The 23,849-nt window shown below is 36.1% G+C and overlaps 1 protein-coding gene across 11 annotated transcripts in view; it reads right to left on the bottom strand.

Annotated features, from left to right (window-relative positions):
- CSNK1G3 (casein kinase 1 gamma 3) overlaps positions 1 to 23,849 on the bottom strand; it is a 109,352-nt gene that overhangs the window by 47,199 nt on the left and 38,304 nt on the right. For all 11 annotated transcript variants that reach the window (XM_035014004.1, XM_035014008.1, XM_035014006.1 and 8 more), the window contains exons 3-4: positions 18,122 to 18,162; positions 13,670 to 13,739 (exon numbers count right to left, since the gene is read on the bottom strand). In XM_035014004.1, the coding sequence (XP_034869895.1) occupies positions 13,670 to 13,739; positions 18,122 to 18,162 (111 nt within the window). The remainder of the gene's footprint in view (positions 1 to 13,669; positions 13,740 to 18,121; positions 18,163 to 23,849) is intronic.

The raw sequence follows: 23,849 nt of genomic DNA, 5'->3' as shown, positions 1-23,849 counted from the left end.
ATTTAGCAATCTCTAATAACTCACTTCTACTCTTTAGTTTATTGCTTCTGATCTGTAGGATGCAAGCAAACCAGATCAAGCTTGTTAGAACTATATATGGAATGTAAAAATAAACAGGTTCTGAGGTTCTTCCATGAAAGGACTGTCAGAGGGCTTTTTGACTTTCTTCTGAGTCACTATCTGTATTCCTAATAATTGAAGTTGTTGTGAAATGACCTCTCAATAAGGCAGCAATATACTTTGGTTGATTAAATGACTGATTCAGGGACGCCTGGGTGGCTCAGTCGGGTTACGTGCATCTGCCTTTGGCTCAGATCACAATCCTGGGGTCCTGGGATCGAGTCCCACATCAGGCTCCTTGCTCAGCAGGGAATCTGCTTCTTCCTCTGCCCCACCCCCTGCTTGTGCACACTCTCTCTCTCTCTCTGTCTGATAAATAAATAAATAAAATCTTTAAAAAAAAAAAATGACTGATTTATTCAAATGTTTTCAAAGGTTTCCAAAAACAAAATCATTTAAGAACTTTCACTGTCTTAAGTAATTCAATGAATGCTTACAGAATATCCACTACATCTTTATGCACAGGGTGGGACATTATGGATTAAGGGTGGACAAGACACCATGATCAAGGATAATTTAACCCAGGAATGCAAGTTTATGTTAACATCCAAATATCCACCAATGCAATTCACCACAGTAACAGAATAAATATGAAAAACCATGATATCATCTTAATAGATACTGAAAAAGCATGTGTGACATTAACTCTCAGCAAATCTGGAATTCAAGGTAACTTCTTCAACCTGGTAAAGGGCCTCTATGAGAAACTCACAACTAACGTCATATTAACGGTGAAAAAATGAATGCTTTCCATTTATGACTGGGAACAAGACAAGGGTATCCACTTTCACCTCTTTTATTCAACAGTGCAATGAAGCAAAATAAATAAATAAAAGGCATTCTCAAAAATGAACAAAGAGAGTCTGTTACTTTAAGAAAAAGTGAGCTAATTTACTTGTTCCTATTTGTTACCAATAATAAAATTTAAGCTTTCATATAAAAATCAGATTTTGGCTAAATTCATATCTGCCAGGATGACCTTTGAAAGCTTCCCGATACTAAAAAGAGAAAAATACAATACCTTTTCCAATAAACTGTGGTGACATTAACTATTATGACTTAATTTTAGGTAATAAATATAGCAATAATTGAAAATCTAATTCAGTAAACCAGTATTTTCCAAGTGACCAAGGCATGTGTTTATAAATCCATGCACAGGTAAGGGGCACCTGGGTGGCTCAGTCGGTTAAGCGGCTGCCTTAGGCTCAGGTCGTGGTCCCAGGGTCCTAGGATCGAACCCCGCACGGGCTTCCTGCTCAGTGGGGAGTCTGCTTCTCCCTCTCCCTGTGCCTGCCTCTCTGCCTACTTATGCTTTCTCTCTCTCTGTCAAATAAATAAATAAAATCTAAAAAAAAAAAAAAAAATGCACAGGTAAATAAAGTATAATGGATTTTAATATAAGAGAGAATCGGAAAAGGTTTTTCCGTATGGCTTCTAACTCTATACTACAACTTTAAGAAACTACCACTGGTCAAGTTTTAGTATAGTGCCAAAAGGATATTTACAATTTAAGGGTTAATTAATTAGCCTAGACTAACAAAGCTGTGAGTTAAAATCTTGTTGGAGAAATGTGAATTGGGACATTTTTGGAGGAAAATTGCCCTAACCTTTTAAAAACATGCATACAACTATATTGAAGCCGTTGTTGGTAACAGTAAAAAAAAAAAGAAAGAAAAGAAAAGAAAAAGAAAAAGAAACCAAATGGGAACCACCTAAACATTCATCAACTCCAGACTAACAAAACCAATTATATTATACCCACACTGTGAAATATAACATAGACTTTTACTACCTGTGGAGATAAATTGTGAAGGACAAACTTCTAGTTTTTACTTCTTGTAAGTCTGATGTGATCAATTTTGTTGTTTACAACAACCATACATTACTTTTAAAATAAAATGTTTCTATGAATCATTAAACACACATACGAAAAGATACTGGAAGGAAAAACCAGAAAGCTAAGAGATTACTGGAAGCACAGGTGATTTCTACTTTCATTTTTATACTTTTTAAACTTTTCCAAATTGTTATGCTATTTTTACAACCAGGAATAAAATGCTCATTTTTTTAATTTTTCTGGGACCACAAACAAAATCTTGAACTGGAAAATGATTTAGACTACATTTATTTAATCCATGTATTAACTCACTGAGCAAGTATTTCTTAAACAGTCTCCCAAATATTGAAAATTATACCGGTGTACCACTACTCCTATTAACTATTAGCTTCATTCCGGAGCTCCTAGAAACAAAGCTAAGTACACCTTAGGACTCTGGGCCTTATAATGTGTGTGGGTTCCCTGGCCTTCCCAGCACACCTCACTAACACAAGGCACAGACTTATTCAAAGGTACAATTTACCCTGCCTCACGTCGAGCTCTTCTAAAGCTGCATTTCAAAAATTTCTACTCCAGTTCTGCCATCCAAGCTGCCAGCTTCAATGTTTACCCAACCTTCAAATCTCCTCTTATCAAACTATCTCTATTAAGCATGACATGAAATTTATAATTATTCACACACAATTTCTCACAGATGAGGAAAGGCATGCATAAGTAAGTCTGCTCTGCTCTATTTCATATAAGCCAACTCACTGCCAGGAGAATTACCGTGTACCTAACGTGCACATTCAATCAAGCTACTTACATAACATACCTTTGAGTTTCTATAATAACACCATGAGAAAGATCAGCAAAGGGACAAAAACTGTTTCAGTTTTCTCAAAAACTTCCTTTAATGGTTTCAAAGTGTCTCAAAATTATGTATCTTTACCTTACTCATGATGGCTAAATTCCATAAACAGCATTACATTTTACCGAGTAAATTTAACACTTAGTCTACAATTTGAACAAAAATACTTCAGCTTTATCATGCAACATAATTTTACCTTAAAATATGACTCAGCATAAATCATTGGGGGATAAAAAAGGATAACCCTAAATGACTCTTTAAGATATATACTGTTCTATGAATCAATGAGTATACTTCTTAGGTAAGTATTAATAATGTATTTCAACACCAATTTCATGTCACCTGAAGTATAAAATCAAGAGTTAATAATTTTTCTTAAAAAATCAAGAACGTAAAGCAAACACTGTAAAGGTCAAACTAGAATTTCATTTCCCAGGAAAGTCTGGGCAGTTTTCTAACACTGAACAAAGAAAATTAAATTGTTAGGAGTTAGGAAACATTGCAACTAACAGGAGCTAGGGAGTACCCCAAGCAAAAACAAAACAAAACCACCACAGCCAATATGAATATGGGAGGCAAGACCACCAGGGAGAGGATTTATGGAAGGAGAGATGAAGGAAAAGAGGGTGAAAGAGAAGAGAAAAGCAGAAAGAAGGTTTAGAAGGAAGAGTAATGAGGTGTTACATTATTACTGATGCCTCTTGATCAAAGTACTTGGCTACTGAATTCCATGAATGCAAACCAACTCAGAAGCAGGAACAAGCTTTGTATTTGGTCTTATATCCAGTGAAGTTTCAACTATCAACTTACACTGCACCCAATTTGAACTGTTTTAAAATTCTCTGTGAGACTACTATAAAGAGCCATCCATTGTGAATTTATGAAAGTTAGTTCTGATAATTTCCGATATCACTAATTTTCAGGGCTGCTAATTAGCACCCCTCATCTTCAAGACAAGTATATCTTTCCCCAAGAAACCTGAAGAATGGGCAAAAATACAAAAGTCATATACTATTTGAAAATACAATCTCACCCTTAGTCTCCTAAAATTGATTTTATTAAACACTTCATTTTATATTTCAGCCTTCCATTTAAGTGACAAAACATTCATTAATTTAAGTCACAGAACAACATCAGGAGGTCTAACAAGCACTCTTAAAGACTGCTTAGTACTTTGTGCCAGGTATTGAAGTACTTGAGTTCCTTAGAGTTGGACAATAGTTAAACATTATTATTAAAAGAAATAATATGTTGTTTCATTCCGTTTTTGGGGTCTGGTATTGTTCTTATGGGAAGGATTAGAACAAAAGCATTAACATTCTGATTAGGAAATTTGACTTTACAGATGTGCTTCAGAAAACCTAAAATCTGATTAGAAATACTATACACATAGTACACACAGGCTATGTTCTTTTCCAAGGAAGTTTTACATTAGGGCATTCTTAACCTTTAACATAAATGCTTATACTCTTAGCTGAGCAGTTCTCAACATGTGGTCTGGAGACACACAGGGCGGGGGGGGGGGTGGCCCATGAGACCCTTTAGGAGGTCAATGACATCAAAATTATTTTTATAGTAACACTAAGATGTCCTTTACCTTTTCACTCTCCTCTCACAAGTGAACAGTCGAATTTTCCAGAGGTTACATGACATGTGATATGGTGACAGACTGAACAAAGAAGATAAGGAGAATCTAGCTGTTTTCTAGTAAGCCAGACATTAAAGAAATGTGCAAATTTGTAAAATTAAGGAAACTTTTCTCACATTTTTTTGACTTGGAAAATATGGTTAGTAAAAGAGTGATTTTAAAATATTAGTGTTGGGCGCCTGGGTGGCTCAGTTGGTTAAGCGACTGCCTTCGGCTCAGGTCATGATCCTGGAGTCCCGGGATCGAGTCCCAAATCGGGCTCCCTGCTCGGCAGGGAGTCTGCTTCTCCCTCTGACCCTCCTCCCTCTCATGCTCTCTGTCTCTCATTCTCTCTGTCTCAAATAAATAAAAAAATAAAAATAAAAAAATAAAAAAAATAATAAAATATTAGTGTTATTTTAAAATGAATTAATATACCAACATTTTTATATTTATGTTTTAATTTCTCATGTGGTAAATATCAACAGCTAATAACTCACAACAACAAAAGGTCTCTGGGATCTTCAAAAAGTCTGAAGGGTAAAAAAGGATCCTGAGACTCAAAAGTCTGAGAATTGCTGACCCAGCTGAACAGCAAGCTCTGATGTGAACAAGTAGGTGCACTGAGTTCCAGACTTGGCCAACAGTGGTTCCATTAAATTCCAGCACCCACATTTAGTAATAAAACTCTACCAATTAACCCCAAATAAAATAAAGCCACCCCACTGTAAAAAGAAAAAAAAAGTCCTTTCTGTGATAATTCTATTTACACATTGAGACTATTTTAAATTTCAGAGAACATTCAAAAAAATAACACCTACAAACAAGTATTGTTCATTATATCAAATATTGAATATTATATTGCATGAATATTGAATAAAATTTTATTTGCTATATATTATTCATTTTTTAGTTATTATCCTCTGGGCCTAGTTAATTAAGGAAAAAACAAATCCTCTGTATCATTTTTACCCCCAAGCTTCTAGTTTGCAAATTTTTTTCTCACAATGTGCTACTTTATATTTAAATCAAAATAAATCAAAATAAATCAAAAATAAAAATGAAATATGTGGGCGCCTGGGTGCCTCAGTCGTTAAGCGTCTGCCTTCGGCTCAGGTCACGATCCCGGGGTCCTGGGATCGAGCCCCGCATCGGGCTCCCCGCTCGGCGGGAAGCCTGCTTCTCCCTCTCTCATTCCCCCTGCTTGTGTTCCCTCTCTAGCTGTCTCTCTCTCTCTGTCAAATAAATAAAATAAAATCTTAAAAAAAAAAAAAATGAAATATGGAAGCATCATACTGTTTTTAATGGCTTTACACTTCCAATCTTTTTACGATTACATAGAGAAATTTAAAAACGATGCTGCATTTTAGAAAATTAAATCCATCACCATTTAGTCCTACCCTATTCAAAGGTATGGTTTTTTTAATTTAAGATTCTTATGTGATTAATTTCTCACTAAAAATACTGTAATTACCACATAACATACAACGATTCTAGTACCTGCACCATATAAACCAAACTAAAACCACTAACAGTTAACCGTTCCTTCTTACATTGATAACACATAGCATTCTTTAAATGCACACATCGTCCATCAACTATAAGGATTTTAACACAAAAACTTTGTAAAAAGTAGCAATATACATATGTAGTCACGTATAAATTAGTAAGAGTTCAGCAATGCATAACTGACAGAAATTCCTATACAGAGAGGCCTCCGTAAGGAATGAGAAATATTACGTATACTTAAGAGGTCTTCTAAAAGCAATTCACTAAGACAGAAAAGGGAACTCTCAGAAACTGCTACATCAACTGTTGGTTATCTGAGCTGAGATTAAGTCTACACTAACCACTGGCTCATCCACACAGTATTCTTTATTGTTTGTTAATACCAAAATACAATAGGTGACATTCTAATCAGTATATTCACTTCACTTTCATGGTTTTTACAATATTTTCCTCTCAGCTTTCTCAAATAGACATAAGATACACAGAAAGAGTAGAATTTCTTAAATTTCTTCAACACAGAAAAACTCAGGCTTCTCAATGAATAAAAGGAACTTTAGATATTAACAAATGTTCCATACATTATGGAATCACCAACACGCATTTAGCTAGCAGACAGACCTAAACTGTCTTGAAAAGGGGGATGTGAAAATGGTAGCGTCTGTAAACCAGATCAAAACACAGAGGCAACACCTAAATCCTGACTTTTTGACAAAGCACAAACCAAGAAGGCAGAGGGGTCAGTACAAGGCAGGGAGAGGAGCTCTTTTAACAGCTCTTGAAAGGCAGTACCATGGAGAGGTATAATTTTAGAAAGAGCCACTGCTGCTATTACCAAATTATTGTTTAGAACTACATAGTTCAGGGCACATCAAAAAGCCAAGGCACTCACTTAGAAACAATGATTTAACATACGCATGGTCTCAAACAGGGTGTTTGATATCACTCCTATATTTGCAGATTGCCAACAACAGTAATTTATTTTTTATTTTTTTTTTTAAAGATTTTATTTATTTATTTGAGACAGAATGAGAGACAGAGAGCATGAGAGGGAGGAGGGTCAGAGGGAGAAGCAGACACCCCGCCGAGCAGGGAGCCCGATTTGGGACTCGATCCCGGGACTCCAGGATCATGACCTGAGCCGAAGGCAGTCGCTTAACCAACTGAGCCACCCAGGCGCCCCAGCAACAGTAATTTATAACAGAAAAAAAGATTATTCTACTTCCTTTGGTAAGCAATAACTTATGACAAAGAAAGGGTATTTTACTTTCTGTTAGAAAGATTATCAGCTAATAAAGAAATGCTGAGGAATAAATAATTGCAAAGTTTTCCCCAGCAGAGCCTATGAAAACCATCTGCTATGAAGAATTAACATAAAGAAGCAATACTCAGAATCACTGATCTTCAGAGAAAATTACCCCATAAATTTCAAAACATAGTCCATGCATTCTCATCAAGTATCAACAATTCAACATAACTTTTTTTCAAGTAAATAAAAAAACGGATTATCCTAATAATTAAAACTATGCTTCTCTAGAAAGTGATTATTTTTAGATGGCTGAACTGTACAGTTCAGTTAACTAGATAACTATCTGGCTATCGTCTAGGCTTAACATTTCTGTTATTCTAAAAAATACTTATTGATTTTTTTCCTTCTACTTCCAGATCCCTAAAATGAGGAATTAAATTCGCCTAATTAGAGAATAATACACAAATGAAATAAATTAAAACAAATAAAATTTTTGAAATGGTATGGCTATACTTCTATGTCAGAAATGAAATAAACTAAAAACTTATTAATATAACAATCTTTATAATACTGATATATCAAACTTCCAACACCAATCCCAGAAGTTAAAAAAAAAAAACTATAGGAAATTTTGAAATGGAATATATTATATATCACAACTTCACATCTAGTAAGAGAAAACAGTCTTTCTCATTTAAGAAATGAGTTAAGAAATCAGTTCAACCATCTACCAAGGAACTACAATTGTCAAGCATTCTGCTCAGTTTCAAGGATAAAAAAGTGAATACATCATTTTTACTGCCCTTAAAGAGTTCAAATGTTAGTGGAGGGGACAGACATAAGCAAATAATAACGTAATATAATATGATACGAGAAAACTAAAGATATATTCAAAATAACGTCAGGTCAAAGAAGAAGCATTTCTGCAAAGAAACAAAACAATGTCAGGAAATGCATTGCAAAAGGGGTGACATTTAGCTAGGGCCTGAAGAAAGAAGGAATTCACTGAGAAAGAAAGACATTCCACATAGGGAAATACAGACAGATGAAAATAATAAGATATTTTCAAGGAACAGTAAGTTGAGAGCAACCAAAAAGTGGATTAGTATAAAAAGAAAGAAATTTGGATTTTATGCTAAATGGTATGACAGAACTTTGGGATCATCCCAATTGGCCGAAATCAAAGGCAACTAATGTTTTCAGCAAAGAGGTCTTTGGGAAGAGAGAAAAATCACTGGAAAAGTAAGGAGAAAAGAAGGGAGGGAGCGAAATTCTAGGTATACAGAATTTCTCATTCCACTAGGGACATACATGTATAACTAAATTCTAAGAACGGAGGCAAGAGAGAAAGAATTGGAAGGTATCCTTATTTAGACACCAATTTCATCTTTTTCTCCCTCCCTTCGGTTTCAAAAAATTCCGGCTCTTAAGATGAAAGCCACATACTAAGAACAGGAGCAGGAAGCTAAAGAGAGCCGATGCCTTACCGTTGAGCAGCTGTATCAACCCTACAATTGTCTACCTGAAAACTCCTGTTGATTCTTCCTCACAAAATATCCCTTCACTTGTGTAAACTACTGCTATCATGATTTTTGTTACTGACAAAGTCATTTGTGCCCAACACCATGGTCAGCATGCTTTTGTCTCTTGTTTCTCTTCTCGTGTCACGCTCTGTACTCTCCCTTGGGGGATCTCAACCCTTAGCTTTAGAAACCACCTATGTGCTGATGACTCCCAAATCTAGATCTTGTTTGACTCAGGAAATGCTGACTGGATGTGACAAAACAAGACTATTCAATATATTACATTTTCGCTACCACAGAAAGCGATCTTGGTATAAAACACAATATTCCAATCCTACGGAAAGCTAAGTAGTACGAGAGAGGCAATCCCTCATCTATGCACTAAAGCTGTACGGTCCCACTGTCTGTATAGAACGGATTCAGTGAACAAATGAGAGAGAAAACAGGGATATTCTCCGAGCAGTTAGAGAAAGAGAACGAGAGACATATGGACTTACAGGGGGTTCAAAACCCAGACAGGCAGAACTAGAGAAATTATGTATGTTTTCACAGACAGCTCAATAAATAATTCTAAATAAATCCATCTTTTAATTTTTGTTTTTATTGTGGTCAGACATACATGATATAAAATGTGTTATTTTAACCATTTGTAAGTATACAGGTCAGTGGTATGAGGCAAATATTCACACTGCTGGGCAATCGTCACCACTACTCATCTCCAGAACTCTTTCATCACTTCATACTGAAACTCCATACCCATGAAATAGTATTTTCCCATTTCCCTCTCCCCTCAGCCCCTGGCAACCACCATTCTGCTGCCTGTCTCTCTGAATCTGACTACTCTTGGTACCTCAAATAAGTGGAATCACATAGTATTTGTCCCTTCATGACAGGCTTATTTTAGTTAGCAAAATGTCCTCAAGGTTCATCTATATTGTAGCATGTGTCCAAACTTCCCTTCTTTTTTAAGACTGAGTAATATTTCAGGGCACCTGGCTGGCTCAGTCAGTTAAGCATCTGCCTTTAGCTCAGGTCATGATCCTGGAGTCCCAGGATGGAGCCCCACATGAGGGTCCCTGCTCAGCATGGAGTCTGCTTCTCCCTCTGACCCTCCCCTTTCTCGTGCTCTCTCTCTCTCAAATAAATAAAATCTTAAAAAAAAAAAGACTGAATAATATATTTCCTTGTATGTATAGATTACATTTTGTTTATCCATCCATCCACTGATGGACACTTGGGTTGTTCCCACCCCACTACTGCAAATCATGCTGCTCTGAACATGGGTTTACGAATATCTGCTAGCATGCAATCTCTGGTACAGATAACAAGAAGTGGAATTGCTGGATCAAATGGCAATTCTATGTTTAACTTTTTTGAGGAACTGTTTTCCATAATGTCTGCAGCTGTACCATTTTACATTCCCACTAGCAATGCACATTCATACCAACACTTGTTTACTGGTTGCTGGTTGTCTTTCATTTGTTTGATAACAGCCATTCTATGGGTATGAAGTGGTATATCTCTGTAGTTTTGATTTACATTTCCCTAATGATTACTGATACTGAGCATCTTTTCAGGTGCTTATTGGCCATCTGTATATATTTGGAGAAATGTCTATTTAAGCCCTTTGCCCACTTTTGAAGTGGACTGCCTGTATCTTGGGGTCAAGTCTTAGGAGTTCATTAAATAGTGTGGATATTGATTAATTATACCTATTTTTAAAGAGAACACTAACAAGCAAACTGCTACTTAAATAAAACTTGAAGTGCCTTAAGAGAGTTTTAAGTTAAATTACTTTGAATGGCTTATTTATGATTAAGAGCAGTCTGAAAATATAATCCTTTCAAGTATCAATTCCAAAATCAAACTTTTTTTTTTTTTAGTAGACTAGACGCTGACTGTGGGGCTTGAACTCGGGACCCTGAGATCAAGAGTCACATGCTCTCTACTGACTGAGCCAGCCAGCAGCCCCCAATTCAAACTATTTTAAAATCATAAGTCCCTCCCCAAACAACTAAACTCTTGTTTTGCTACAAAGCTCACAGGGGCACTCAAAAATGTTTTAAAATTCATGATTGATAAAAAACTATATAGTAACCTAAATTCACATGATTCACATAAAATACTCAAAACTATTCACACTTTTGTCAGCTCCATGCAATACCATTCGTATTTTGACCTCCATAAATGCTATGCCATGGAGCACAGGGGAGCACCTGATATATACGGACTGTCTTCTACATGGTGGGCCCTGTCACTGTGGAACACTGCAGCCCTACGGCATTCAAGTGGTAAAGACACGGGCTTCCTTTTTATTACTACTCTGACATAACTTGTAAAGTTAAAAAAGGCAAAGAATATAATAATAAAGTTAAGTGTACCTCTGGTATTCAATGACTCCCTAAACTCTAAACTGACTTATTCATTCTTCTCTAATTAAAGTGTTCAATCCTATTTTTCCAACCGATAGCTCTACTACGTAAGTAATGACCAATCTATTATCTTTATCTCCCCAGCATCCATTCTTCCTTCTGATTAACACCTGTTTCCCAATAGGCAACCACCTTGCCCCATTCTCAGTCCCAGAGTTTCAGGTAGCTGCTGAGATGAGCAGAAGATCTAAGTTTGGGCAATCACATTCATAGCAATTAAAACAAGGAAAGGCATGGGACACAAAATAAGACAGTAAGATTTGGTCCTAGAACTTCTGCTAGATTTTCAGGAAAGAAATGACATTATAGGGATGGCTGGGTAGCTCAGTCGGTTAAGCATCTGCCTTCGGCTCAGGTCATCATTCCAGGGTCCTGGGATCGAGACCCAAATCAGGCTCCCTGCTCAGTGGGGAGTCTGCTTCTCCCTCTCCCTCTGCCACTCCCCCTGCTTGTGCTCGCTCTTGCTCCCTCTGTCAAATAAATAAATAAAATCTTTAAAAAAAAGAAGAAAAAGAGGGGCACCTGTGTGGCTCAGTCGTTAAGCGTCTGCCTTCAGCTCAGGTCATGATCCCAGGGTCCTGGGATCGAGCCCCGCATCAGGCTCCCTGCTCGGCGGAGAGCCTGCTTCTCCCTCTCCCACTCCCCCTGCTTGTGTTCCCTCTCTCGCTGTCTCTCTCTCCGTCAAATAAATAAATAAAATCTTTAATGAAAAAAAAAAAGAAAAGAAATGGCATAATTGCTAAGTTAGGCTACTGGTAACTACCTCTGCCATCTCATAAAAAGGGCCGACCAGAAAATGAATCTTACACACAAACACACACACACACACACACACACACAAAGGCAGAGCACAGAAACAAATTCAAGAATGTCCCTGATGGCAGAATTTGAAATCCTGGGTACAATAATATCTTATAAATAGGTCCCTTCTCTGAATTTCCAGTAGATGAGCCAATAAACTCTTTTTTTTTTTTTAACTTAGTTTCTTCAGGCTTTCTATCACTTGCTAGTTCTAACTAATATGTATGGTTTCACACATAATTAGTTTTATCCCCCCTATCCTTTAAATTTCAGTTGCCAGTGTTAATTTTGATAACTCCTGAAGGGCTATCTGTATCAGACTTAGATGTGCATTATAAGAAGCCTACAGTGATAAAAACATTAATACAAAATGTCAATTTATTGTCCCCACAGTGACTACTCATTTGGAAAGTATGCTGTTAGAAAAAAAGAACGTGCAAAATTAATAATGCATTAAGAAGTGCTCAGCTCTATGAACTAGAATGTAAATGTGTGCTTACAAAAAGACACATGAAAAAATTCCATTTTATTAAATCTGGGGAAACAAAATATCCCTACCTGATAAGAAACTACACATACAAAATCATTACAGTTAGCAGAACAGAAGTAAACAGAAAAAGTATAGCTGTGAGAGGCTTCCACATAAAGGCCACGCAACATACTATAGGAAATGTTCTCATTAGTTTTTTTCCAATGGCAAAAAATATCCATTCTCACTAATTTTGGAGTTTACATAAAAATACATCTGTACTTAAAAAAAAAAAAATTCACCTGTATTAACTTCCTACAGCCAATGTAATTACTGCATGCTTGTGGCTTAAAACAGCAATTTATTTTGTCACAGATCTGGAGCCCAGAAATCTGAAATCAGTGTCGTTAGGTTGAACCAAGGTGTGGGCAGGGGCATGTTTCCTCTGAAGGTTCTGAGGGAGGATCCCAGAAGCCGCTCCCAGGTTTGCGTGACTGCCATCATTCCCTGCTTACGGCTCTATCACTCCAATCTCTGCCTTTATAGCCACTTTGCCTTCTCCTGTTCTGTGTATATAAAATATCCCTCTCTTCTACAAGGACATTTGTGACTGTGTTTAGGTGATACCGAGATAATCCAGAATAATCTACCCATTGCAAGATCTTTAACTTCATCATACCTGCAAAGGTAAATTTACAGGTTCCAAGGATTATGATATGGATATCTTTTACGGGGCCATTTTTCAGCCTACTACTATGTCATAAATCATTTCAATAAATAATATCACCAAAAAGGCTAAGACTATAGGAGTCATATGCATCTTGTATTCTCAAATTAAATGTTTTTCATAATGTTCTCTATTCTTATTAGCACCAACAGAGTAAGCTCCAAAAAATGTCATAATTAAAATAAAAAGAGGGACACCTGAGTGGCTCCATCAGTCAAGCGTCTGCCTTGGGCTCAGGTCATGATCCCAGCATCCCGGAATCGAGTCCCGCATCGGGCTCCCTGCTGAGCAGGGAGCCTGCTTCTCCCTCTGCCTGCCTCTCTCTCTCTCTGACATATAAATAAATAAAATCTTTAAAAAATAAAATAAAATGAGAACATTAAGACTCTAGTAAAGAAATGTCTTGTAAGCATAACCTTAAGAAGTGATTCATTTTAACCAAATTTAAAATCTCTTCTTTGAAACCAAAGAGTTATTATGATAACAATTCAATTTATGACAAATTTAAAAGTTAATATAAGACTTTACCTCCAGATCCTAACTGCTTGTAGAATCTGTATTCCAAATGCAGCTGTGGTGCTCTGGATTTCATGGGCTCCTAATTAAAAAATAAACAAAAATAACAAAAAATATTTAAATTATTAAAACATCCCTAGGCCCTAATCCCAAATGTTATAAATCTTGGTGTCAACTCATAATTTAATATTCTACTAGGCATCTTTCTCTAACATTAGATCCAAATAAAAATCAACTTTACATTCAATTAAAATCAACTGATACCATAAACGTACATAAGGTTAACTGCTATTAGAAGAAGCAGTAAGGAAATCTATATGTTTGACTCTTTGACCCTGAAGAAAATTATACTCCAAACATTCATGACTACGGAAAACGGTGGCCCTACTCTTTTTTCTCCCATTCCCAAGAATTCACCTCTGAGCTGTGTATTTCTCATGTAAAGGTTCTAGGTTAAAGGGAAGTCATAGACAAGTAGAGAAAGAACAAAGATGAAAATATGAAAATTTTGACAGGAGCAAGATATTTTTAAAATCTTTTTTAACTAGGGTATAGCTTACAATCAAACACGTAGTTCATAAGCATTACATCCATGAGCTTAGTTAACTACATATACTCCCACAACCACCACCTCAAAAAACCTTCAGAACATTTCCATCATCCTTCCCTGAGAGGCAGTCCCTTGTTGACTTTTATCACCTTTGGATGAGTTTCATCTGTTGCTGGATTTCATATAAATGACATTATTCAGTGTATGTTTTATATGTGTGTGTCTGGCTTTTTTTCACCCAACATAATGTTTTTAAGATTTACACACACACACACACACACACAGAAACAAAAACAAAAGCAAAGGAGACTCTAGATATAAGTAATAAACAATAAATGTGTGAATATATCTGTAGAAAGCAAGAAACTATTTAACAAAGTAACAGGAAATCTGTACAAGATCTAGTAGGAAAGTATAACAAAGTAACAATATTTAAACAAAATCAACAGAACTTCAAAAAAATTTTAAGACTTCAATAACTGAACTTGCAAACTCAGTCTGCCAGCAAATTAACACAACAGAAGAGAGACTTTGGAAACTGGAAGATATAAGGGAAAACATCTATAGAACTAGAAAATGATGTAGAATGCCTCTATAGAAATTATACGGAATGCATTATGGAAGAAGAAAAATGGAAAATGCAGAAAAAAAGCAGAAAGATCAGAGACCTAGACAATACACTGAGAAAATCTAATAGACATTTGATAAGAGTCTCAGGAGGACAGGAGGGAAAGAAGTGAGCAGAAGCAACAACTGAAGAAGTAATTGCTATGAATCTTTGAGAACTGATGAAAGACAACAAACTACAGACTCAGGAGGAATGTGGATCCCAAACAAAAGAACTAAAAACAAATCTATACCAAGACCTATTATAATGAAACTATAACCCATTTCAAATAAGGATTTCAAATAAGGAATGAGTAAAATCCCAGGGGACCAATTACAGCCATAAACATTATTTTAAGAGAAAACAATGAGCTCAGCTCTTGAGAGGCAGGATAGAATAGTTAAAAGCACAGACACTAAAACTACACTGTTCTGAGTTTGAATCCTAAATCTACTACGTACTAACTGAGTGGCTTTGGCAAATTACTTAACCTTTTTGTACGTCTCAGTTTCCTCCTCTACAAAAGAGGGATAAAACTTTATCCTTTTCATTATACATATATGCATATTATTATTTATATTTTATATACATACATTTACATATATGACTTAAAACAGTGCCTTCCACATAGTGAGTGCTATAATACCTATAAATTCTTCACTTAACTCTACAGAAGTATGTAACCATAAAATGTAATCAAAGATGCCCACTTACGCAATCACCAGTGAAATTAAATATATAACTTACCCACTCGCTAAAACTCCCTAGATAAAAACACAAACTCAGGTCTAATTTAGGTGAGTCAGTTCAGCTTGATTCCAGTACTTTACTAGCAGTAAAATTTTATTACACCACCATATAACAAAAGTCTAGCAGGCTGACATTTTAATTATTCATGAACACCAGGTTATTAGATACAACAGATAAGGGTACCAGCTGAGGTCAGATTAACAAATTACCCAGAAACAAACTATCAACATGAACTAGGATAAACATTAAATAAACGTGAAAACCTTTCTAAGAGATAGCAGAACTGAAAGTTGTCACTGAAATCTGCTCTCTGAACACCACTGTTATCAAAATGCCCCTATTTGTACCAAAATATAGAAATCAGATGGCACTGAAGGTAGACAGACATAACATTTTCAAGTGATTATTTTTAAGGCAGGTTCTGAACAAAATTATGTTATATGTTATATATACAAACAAGAAAATATATAAGGAAATTTTATATTTTATATACAAAAATACTTAATAAACTAAGTACCAAACTATGGCCCAATAGTTTATGTGAAATGTCTTCTGTCCTACCAATATATTTTTGGATGAATTCAAGGCAAAGGTGACTCTATACATCATACTTAAACCTCAAAATACTAGACACAGATCCCCAAAAATTGCCAGTTTCACAAAGAAACCACAATTATTATATGTAGTGCTGATCACTGTGCTTTATAAAAAGGGGCAAATCAGAGCAGAGGGAGACTGTCCGAAAAAAAAAAAAAGAAGGAAAACAATCACTAAGGGGATAGTGATATGGCATGAAGATAAACTAAAAAGAGTTGTACGCACGTGTGTATATGTAAGACTGAAAGATGACATTCTAAATGTTTACTAAGACATCAGTGGTGCAAGCAGGGTAAACAAGTCCCAAATCGGAGAATAACAAGACCTAAGGGTTACCAATTAATGCCTGAATCAGACAAGGACAGGTCAGCCTAGAGCAGTGGCTCCTGCTTTGACACCGTGGTTGATATGCCTCAGGCTGTCCGTTCAACACCACGCATGCACTCCCGAGTGGCACTGCTCACTGCGGCTGCTGTAGCAGTAACACCAAATATGGGTGTTGTCACATTCCTGTCCTTGTGGGCCACCCCCACTCCCAACACCACACAATGTCTAGATCCTAGACAGCTGGCCTAGAACATGGAAAAAGGAAGAATTCCAAAGAAATGAAAGTCAGCAATGCCCTTTCAGACACTGTCCAATGCCTGCAACCCCGGCCTCCCTATTGTGATTCACACAAACTAACGCCCCTTGTTCTGATTTCATGCTCAGAAGAGAACCCTGTCATTTTAACTTGCTTTCTATGCAGATCAGCCGATAGAAAGCAAACATATTTATACTGATTTTGGCACTGTGGATGTGTAATAGTAAAATACCTCATTTTGAATTAGAAGTTAATTCTTCCAAATATTTACATCTCTGAGAGCTTGACTGATGGTGTGAACTGAATGGTTACCATAAATCCACCTTTAATTGCCAGTGACAATCTTAAAAGATGACCTAAACAGATCTGCTATCATAAAGCCAAGGAGCAGACCTTAAAACTGTGGTGAACTCATCCAGGCAAAAGCCAGTCCCAAACTACCTGTCAGCCAGCCAGTCTCTCCTGGTGGAGTCACAACCCTATTGTGCATCTTTACTTCCCAGTGAAAATAAACAGCATTTGTTACAGCGAAACTCAGTCTACAATCACAAAGATACTTAAAATGAAGTAGTACAGTTTTCTAGCTCATCCCGACAGTTCTTCTACTTCTATCTGTTGCCTCTTCTTCTAATAGTCTCTCCTTCTATATTAATCCCACATTACCCTAATAACAGTGGTTATTTTGGCAGAAGCAAGACTGACAATGGCAAGGGGACTGGAAAAACCAAGCCGTGCTTAACCTCAGGGAAACCTGGCTGGCCAGCCAGAAAGAAAAGTTGTGCCTGAAGAAAGTTAGGTCTCATAAAAATTCCCAGATCCCAACTCCTCCAGAGAAGAGCTGCCTTACAGCTGCCATAGTTGGCACAGTTAGGACTACAGACAGGTCCCACGGGCGTTTGCTTTCTCTGCTACCCTCCACTCACAGCAATAATCTCTGATTCCCTGAAGGCCAAACAAGAGCCAGTTATTACCATATAAAAAAGACCAGTAGAAAAAGAGATTTTGGAAGCTACCTGGAAATAGATTTTCAAAGAATGTAATCCTGCATACTAAGGACATTTTTGTACAAATGCTTGAATCATTAAGAGAAATTTTGCTTTCTAGTTTTTCTATAGTTAAAAATGCCAATGTGCCAGCTTCTGTAAATGAAAAATTGTGCCAAAACTCGAAAATGAAATTCTATAATGCTATCAAAGTAAAGGGATTGAGTTTTCGTGGCACAGAAAGACATCTACACATTCACATACTTGAGGGGCGTGCTGATGCTCGCAGCTTAACAACAAAAAACCCAGTTATGCATATCATTTTCCCAGTAAACACTCAAATTATAAGCTAATCATCAAAGACAAAACAGGAAAATTAGAAACATGAACTTACCAGTTTAATTGCCACATATTCATTTGTATATAAATTTTTCCCTTGAGAAAGAAAGAAAAAATGTCAGATTCTACCAATAATTAATTTTTAAAGATATATTATGTAAAACTCTACTCTGGGTGGAAAAAAAAAAAAGCACATAATATATTTAAATAAAGCAAAAGGCGGGGGGCACCAGGGTGGCTTAGTCGGTTAAGCATCCAACTCTTGAGGGTCCTATGATCTTGCCCTGCCTTGGGCTCCTCGCTCAGTGGGGAGTCTCCTTGAGATTCTCCCTCTCCCTCATCCTCTGCACCTCCTCCTGTGCATGCACATGCGTGCTCTCTCTTGCTCTCTCTAATAAATCTTTAAATAAAGCAAAAGTCTTTGCTTCCAACTATATAGCAAAAACCTCAATGACAAGGAAATCTTAAATTTATCAACTCAATGATGTATTTAGCATTTCACCCAGATTCAGAGTAGAAGGTAATACTAATAAATACATTAGCCCACTTACAAAAATGGAAAGATTATTATTTTGCTGGAATACAGCACACAACTCAGAAAGTAAATCAATAGTCAAACACATGCTAAAATAAAGCTCAAAACCAGAACTCCTATATAAAGAGGAATACAAAATTCCTTTCCCAGTCACCACCTCATTTTATTTTTTTATTTTTTTTTAAGATTTTATTTATTTATTTGAGAGAGAGAGACTGAGAGAGAGAGCACATGAGGGGGGGAAGGGTCGGGAGGGTCAGAGGGAGAAGCAGACTCCCTGCTGAGCACGGAGCCCGATGTGGGACTCGATCCAGGGACTCCAGGATCATGACCTGAGCCGAAGGCAGTCGCTTAACCAACTGAGCCACCCAGGCGCCCACCACCTCATTTTAAATCCTTCATTATTATGAGATGTAATCTCATTAGAGCTCATATGTAATCTAGTAAATATATTAACACAGAAAAAATCTGGAATATATTAAAAATGAAACAAAGAAAGAAACTTTATTCAACATTTGAATCTGAAAACTAGTTAACTACTTTGAGGGGAACAAGGGTTATTAACATCTTACCTTAAAACCAAATTAAATTCTGAATATTTTAAAATGTAGATATAGATCATAAAAAAAAAAATCACCCAACATATAGGAGCCTTTCTGAGCATTTTAAAAAAGTGGAAAACATTAAGAAGATTTTATACAGACTGGTAAGCATAAAATATGTTAAACCTCTGTATGTTGAAAACAATTTACCATATACAAACAACAGGTAAATAACAAACCAAAATAAAGATTTAATATCTGATACATATATTAACGTGTTTCTTCACAAGTACAGTAAAAAGAATAAAAACAGAATGTGATTTCTGAATTTCCAGCATTGTTTCAATAAGCATGTATTATTTTTATAATGAGAAAAACAGAAAAAATGATAGCTGTTTTTTTTTATTGTGATGGTAACTGGCCCTGTTCACATAAGTACTGAACACAGAATAGGCAATCATCAATTTTCACACATGTGATTTTCTACCATAATACCCCTAACTTCCTTTTCTACAGTAGCTAATGAATGGCAGTAAAACTAGGCAAAATTTCAGTGTCAGATACACACAGCAGTGTTTGTTCATACAAATACGATAATACTCTTCTGAATTTTGTCCTTATTTTATAAAAATGAATAAAAAAAAAGATTTAAAAAAACAAGGATTTGTACCAATGCTATATAGCATAAGGCTCCTAACCCATGAGAGCTGGCACAGGGATGGAACTCAAGAGGACTGTACATTCACGTGTTCGCTGATCCCATAAATATTAAAAAAAAAAAAACAGAAAACGTATATTTTTAGTCAATTTGTTCAACATTTAGATGTTGGTGGCAATTTTTTAAGAATACAGTATGTATGAAATTGTAGGCTTCCTCGAGTAAGCACTGAGTGAATCATTTAATGATACAGTGAGGAAATTCATCTTGAGGAACTGGTGTCTCACAAAGGAATAATTCTGTTTTGAGTTCGAAGACAGAATTTGTATTTCCTCAAGACATTATCATCTTTTCACAACCATGCATATGATGCTTAGTCACAGGTACACAAGGAAAAATTATCCACAGGACAAGAAGTGAGGTTAAATACAAAATCCACAGAACCAAAATATACCAAATTCTTCTACAAGTACTGTTTTTCCCGGCATTTATACAATAAAATGTCTACTTTTAGGTCAGAGCAGAAAGCACTAAATCCTTAAAGCATCGTCTTTTTTTGAACATTAAGTATTTGTGTTGAACTCTGAGGATTATATTTTTAAACATGACAATGATGGAACAATACTACCAATGCATTTGTGTTACCTAATATAGGCAGAGCCTCACACACTTGGCTTTTAATCATTGTTTGTTTCATGCATGAACAAATGATGTGCAAAGTATGTCTTTGTGTGTATAATATGAATGAGAGGGAGGGAGTGTATGTGTAGAGGGAATCCAGTTAAGACAAGGCTCCAAGCAGACCGGTTCCAATTAACTGATGTTTTAATCCAATTTCAAAGGACATTCCGGGTAGAACTTTGTGCTGTACTGAACTTGAGAAGATGGTTTTACCAATTTGGTGGTATCTGGGTGATAATTATTATAAAAAACTATGTTCTACAGAAAGTATGTATATGTTTACAGAACGAACTTAGTTGCCCGCCAATATCCAAGCCTTCCATTCTATAATAATAGAATGACTCAGTTTTAAAGTGGCTGTCCAGCTACAGACTACATTTCCAGCCTCTCTTTCAGCTTGGTGCAGCCAGGTGATTAAGTTCCAGATATGAGCAAAGGTTTGTCCCTCCTCACTTCCAAAAATGAATGTGTGCTCTCCTGGCCCGTTTTCTTCTTCTTGCTGGCTGGCTGGCTGGCTGGGAGACAGCAACCAAAGGAGCAATCTCATACACAGAGACTGAAGCCATATACTGAGGATACAGAATTGCCCTGACAGCCCGAGTGCTATCCCTCTGGTTTGTGTTACGTGAAAAAAACAAAAAACAACAAAAACCTATTTTGCTTAATACCACTATATTCTAGGACCTCTTTGTTAGAGCATCACAATCTGTTCCTTATTATTACATTTTTCAGTTAAGTTCCATGATACGCTTCAGTTAGTAGCAGTAGAAAATCAATAAGCATAAAAATGATGGATGCACTCAAATCTGCATATTTATTTGATATATATCGTAAGGCCTGCAGAATTTTCAATAAAACAATTCTTAAAAGCAATCAAACAAGAAGAATTATGAACTATATAGAAGAAAAGAAATAAAAATAAGAAAAGTTATTGAAACTCCTGTGGTATACTTCATTATGTCAAAAGTTACAATAACTTATTTCAGATACAGTGTCTCATAAAGCTATCTATAACACCCTTGTTCTGTGTTCTTTTATGTGATGGTCATTCAGGGGTAGCCACGAGAGGGGACATAGAAGAGGCTCATGAGGGGCGCCTGGGTGGCTCAGTCGTTAAGCATCTGCCTTCGGCTCAGGTCATGATCTCTGGGTCCTGGGATCAAGTCCCACATCGGGCTCCCTGCTCTGCGGGAAGCGTGCGTCTCCCTATCCCACTCCCCCTGCTTGTGTTCCCTCTCTCGCTGTGTCTCTGTCAAATAAATAAAGAAAATCTTAAAAAAAAAAAAAGAAGAAGAAGAGGCTCAGTAAAACAAAGTTTATTATCCCCTCAGGTCCTAGACAGGGAGTCACAGGAGAAGTATCATGTTTTGGTCAAGTGGTGGGAGACAGAAACAAAGGAAAGGGAGCTTAGGCCAAAGCCTTTATTGGAGTTTCTGCAGAAAGCCAAGGCAGGGCAGGATCAACAGTTCAGGATTAGCTAGTTTGAATAATTCTGGTGGCAAATAATTCCAGGGTCTTTGGGCTATACAGGCGGTCTCTCGTCTTGTACCTAGCCATGGGATGATTAATGAAGAAGACTGCCTCCTAGAATATACAGGCCAGACAGAGGCGGTATAGCTCTGGACTGGTTACTCTGCAGAACAAAGGCATGCTCCCAACTGAGTCCTTTGCTATCTCAAAGAATTGGCTAGACCCAGCAGGAGTAGTCTCTCCCCAGGCAAAAAGATTTTTTTAAGATGTCAAAACATAATAGAAGAAAAATGAAAAAATATATACAATAAAACACCGTATTTTAGCTAGCTTTGTTTGTTCTCATTCAGTGCCTATCAATATTTCTAGGGGTTTCGGTTGACTGTCTAAGCTAGACACAGATCTACAAATAGGAAGAAGGCAAGTCTTATCACCAATACATATAAAGATAAAATAAAACCAAAATACATTAATTATTTTACAATAAAAAAACAAATAAAAATGTATTATCAATTATGTAAATGTAATTTACGTTATTTAAAATGTTTACCTATTTTTTTTTAAATCTCAAAGCATTTGGCCAGCTTTATGTCAAACTTTTTTTTTTCTTAATAATTACCTGTAAGAGCAGTTTCAATGGAGCATAATACCTGGGGCATTTGAAAACAGCAGGGGAAAGGTATTTGGGGTTGTATGTGGAGGTACAACTTTTATTTAGTGCCCAAGGAGAAGGAAGTTCTAAACAACATGAAGTATTTGGAACAGTCCTCTACAAAAAAAAAGAACATCCAGCCCAAAATGCCAACAGCACCTTTGCTGAAAGTTACCTCCCTATAACATGTATACCTTATATTCTTTCTCACCCAATACTAATCACAAAAATTTCAGGGCCAGGAATCAAATATTCAAGATGTGCCTATTAATGTTGTTTTAAAGCAAGCACTTTTAGAATCCAAACCAGCTTTTAACATTAGCATGTTTACACAGCTATATAAAGAATGATGCTTTGAACAATTTTTTTTATACAGAGACATTATCTGGGGCCTTTAAAAAAGGAGTAAAATGCTGCTTTCTTTAGTATCCTATCAATAAAAAGGAATAAAATGACTAAATTAGCTATATAAGTATAGATGTTATATATATTATAAATACACATAAAACACAAATACACAGAGTACAGATCATACATTTAAATAAATATATACAAATATACAATAAATAACCATAGACAGATTAGATACAGATACACAGCCAGGTGGATGATAAATGGATGGATGGATGGATGGATAGATGGAGGGATGGATGGACAGACTAATAAATCATTTTATTCCTATTCCTGATTATTCATAGACTGCAAAAGAAAGGGGTATTTTACTGCTTTTTCACTATATGTAGCATATACAGTTTCACTATATGGTACACATAGCTTCTCATATTGTCCCGGTGAAAAGGGTCAGCTAGAATAGCTTTGTGTGTGCACACACACACACACACACACACGGAGGTATATATACACATAAATGTATTTGCAAACAAATATGTATGTAGTTATTTTGAAATAAATTACATGAAACCACTTTTAAATAAAAAAGGCCAATATAGTCATATCCACAGAGATAGGAAGAATACAAATACATACATATGAAACAATATATACCTGTAGAGCTAATTTATACATATAAATTTAAATAAAAGTACATACAACATGCCATCAATTTAATTTTAAAACAGAACAAATATCTTAATATCATCTTTTAAGGAAGCAGAACAATCACTGTTTTCCTAAAATATGCAGGTACAGTGCTGGTCCTTTTACATCATCATCTAAATTTCATCTCCACAATAAACTGGAAGTAGAAATAATTCCATTTTAAAGTGGGAATTGAGGCCCCAAGTT

Source organism: Mirounga leonina, unplaced genomic scaffold (assembly GCF_011800145.1).
Source record: "Mirounga leonina isolate KUSES-001 unplaced genomic scaffold, KU_Mleo_1.0 Mir_168, whole genome shotgun sequence".
In the NCBI taxonomy this organism is placed as follows: domain Eukaryota; kingdom Metazoa; phylum Chordata; class Mammalia; order Carnivora; family Phocidae; genus Mirounga; species Mirounga leonina.
This window is presented reverse-complemented; position numbering and strand designations above follow the sequence as displayed.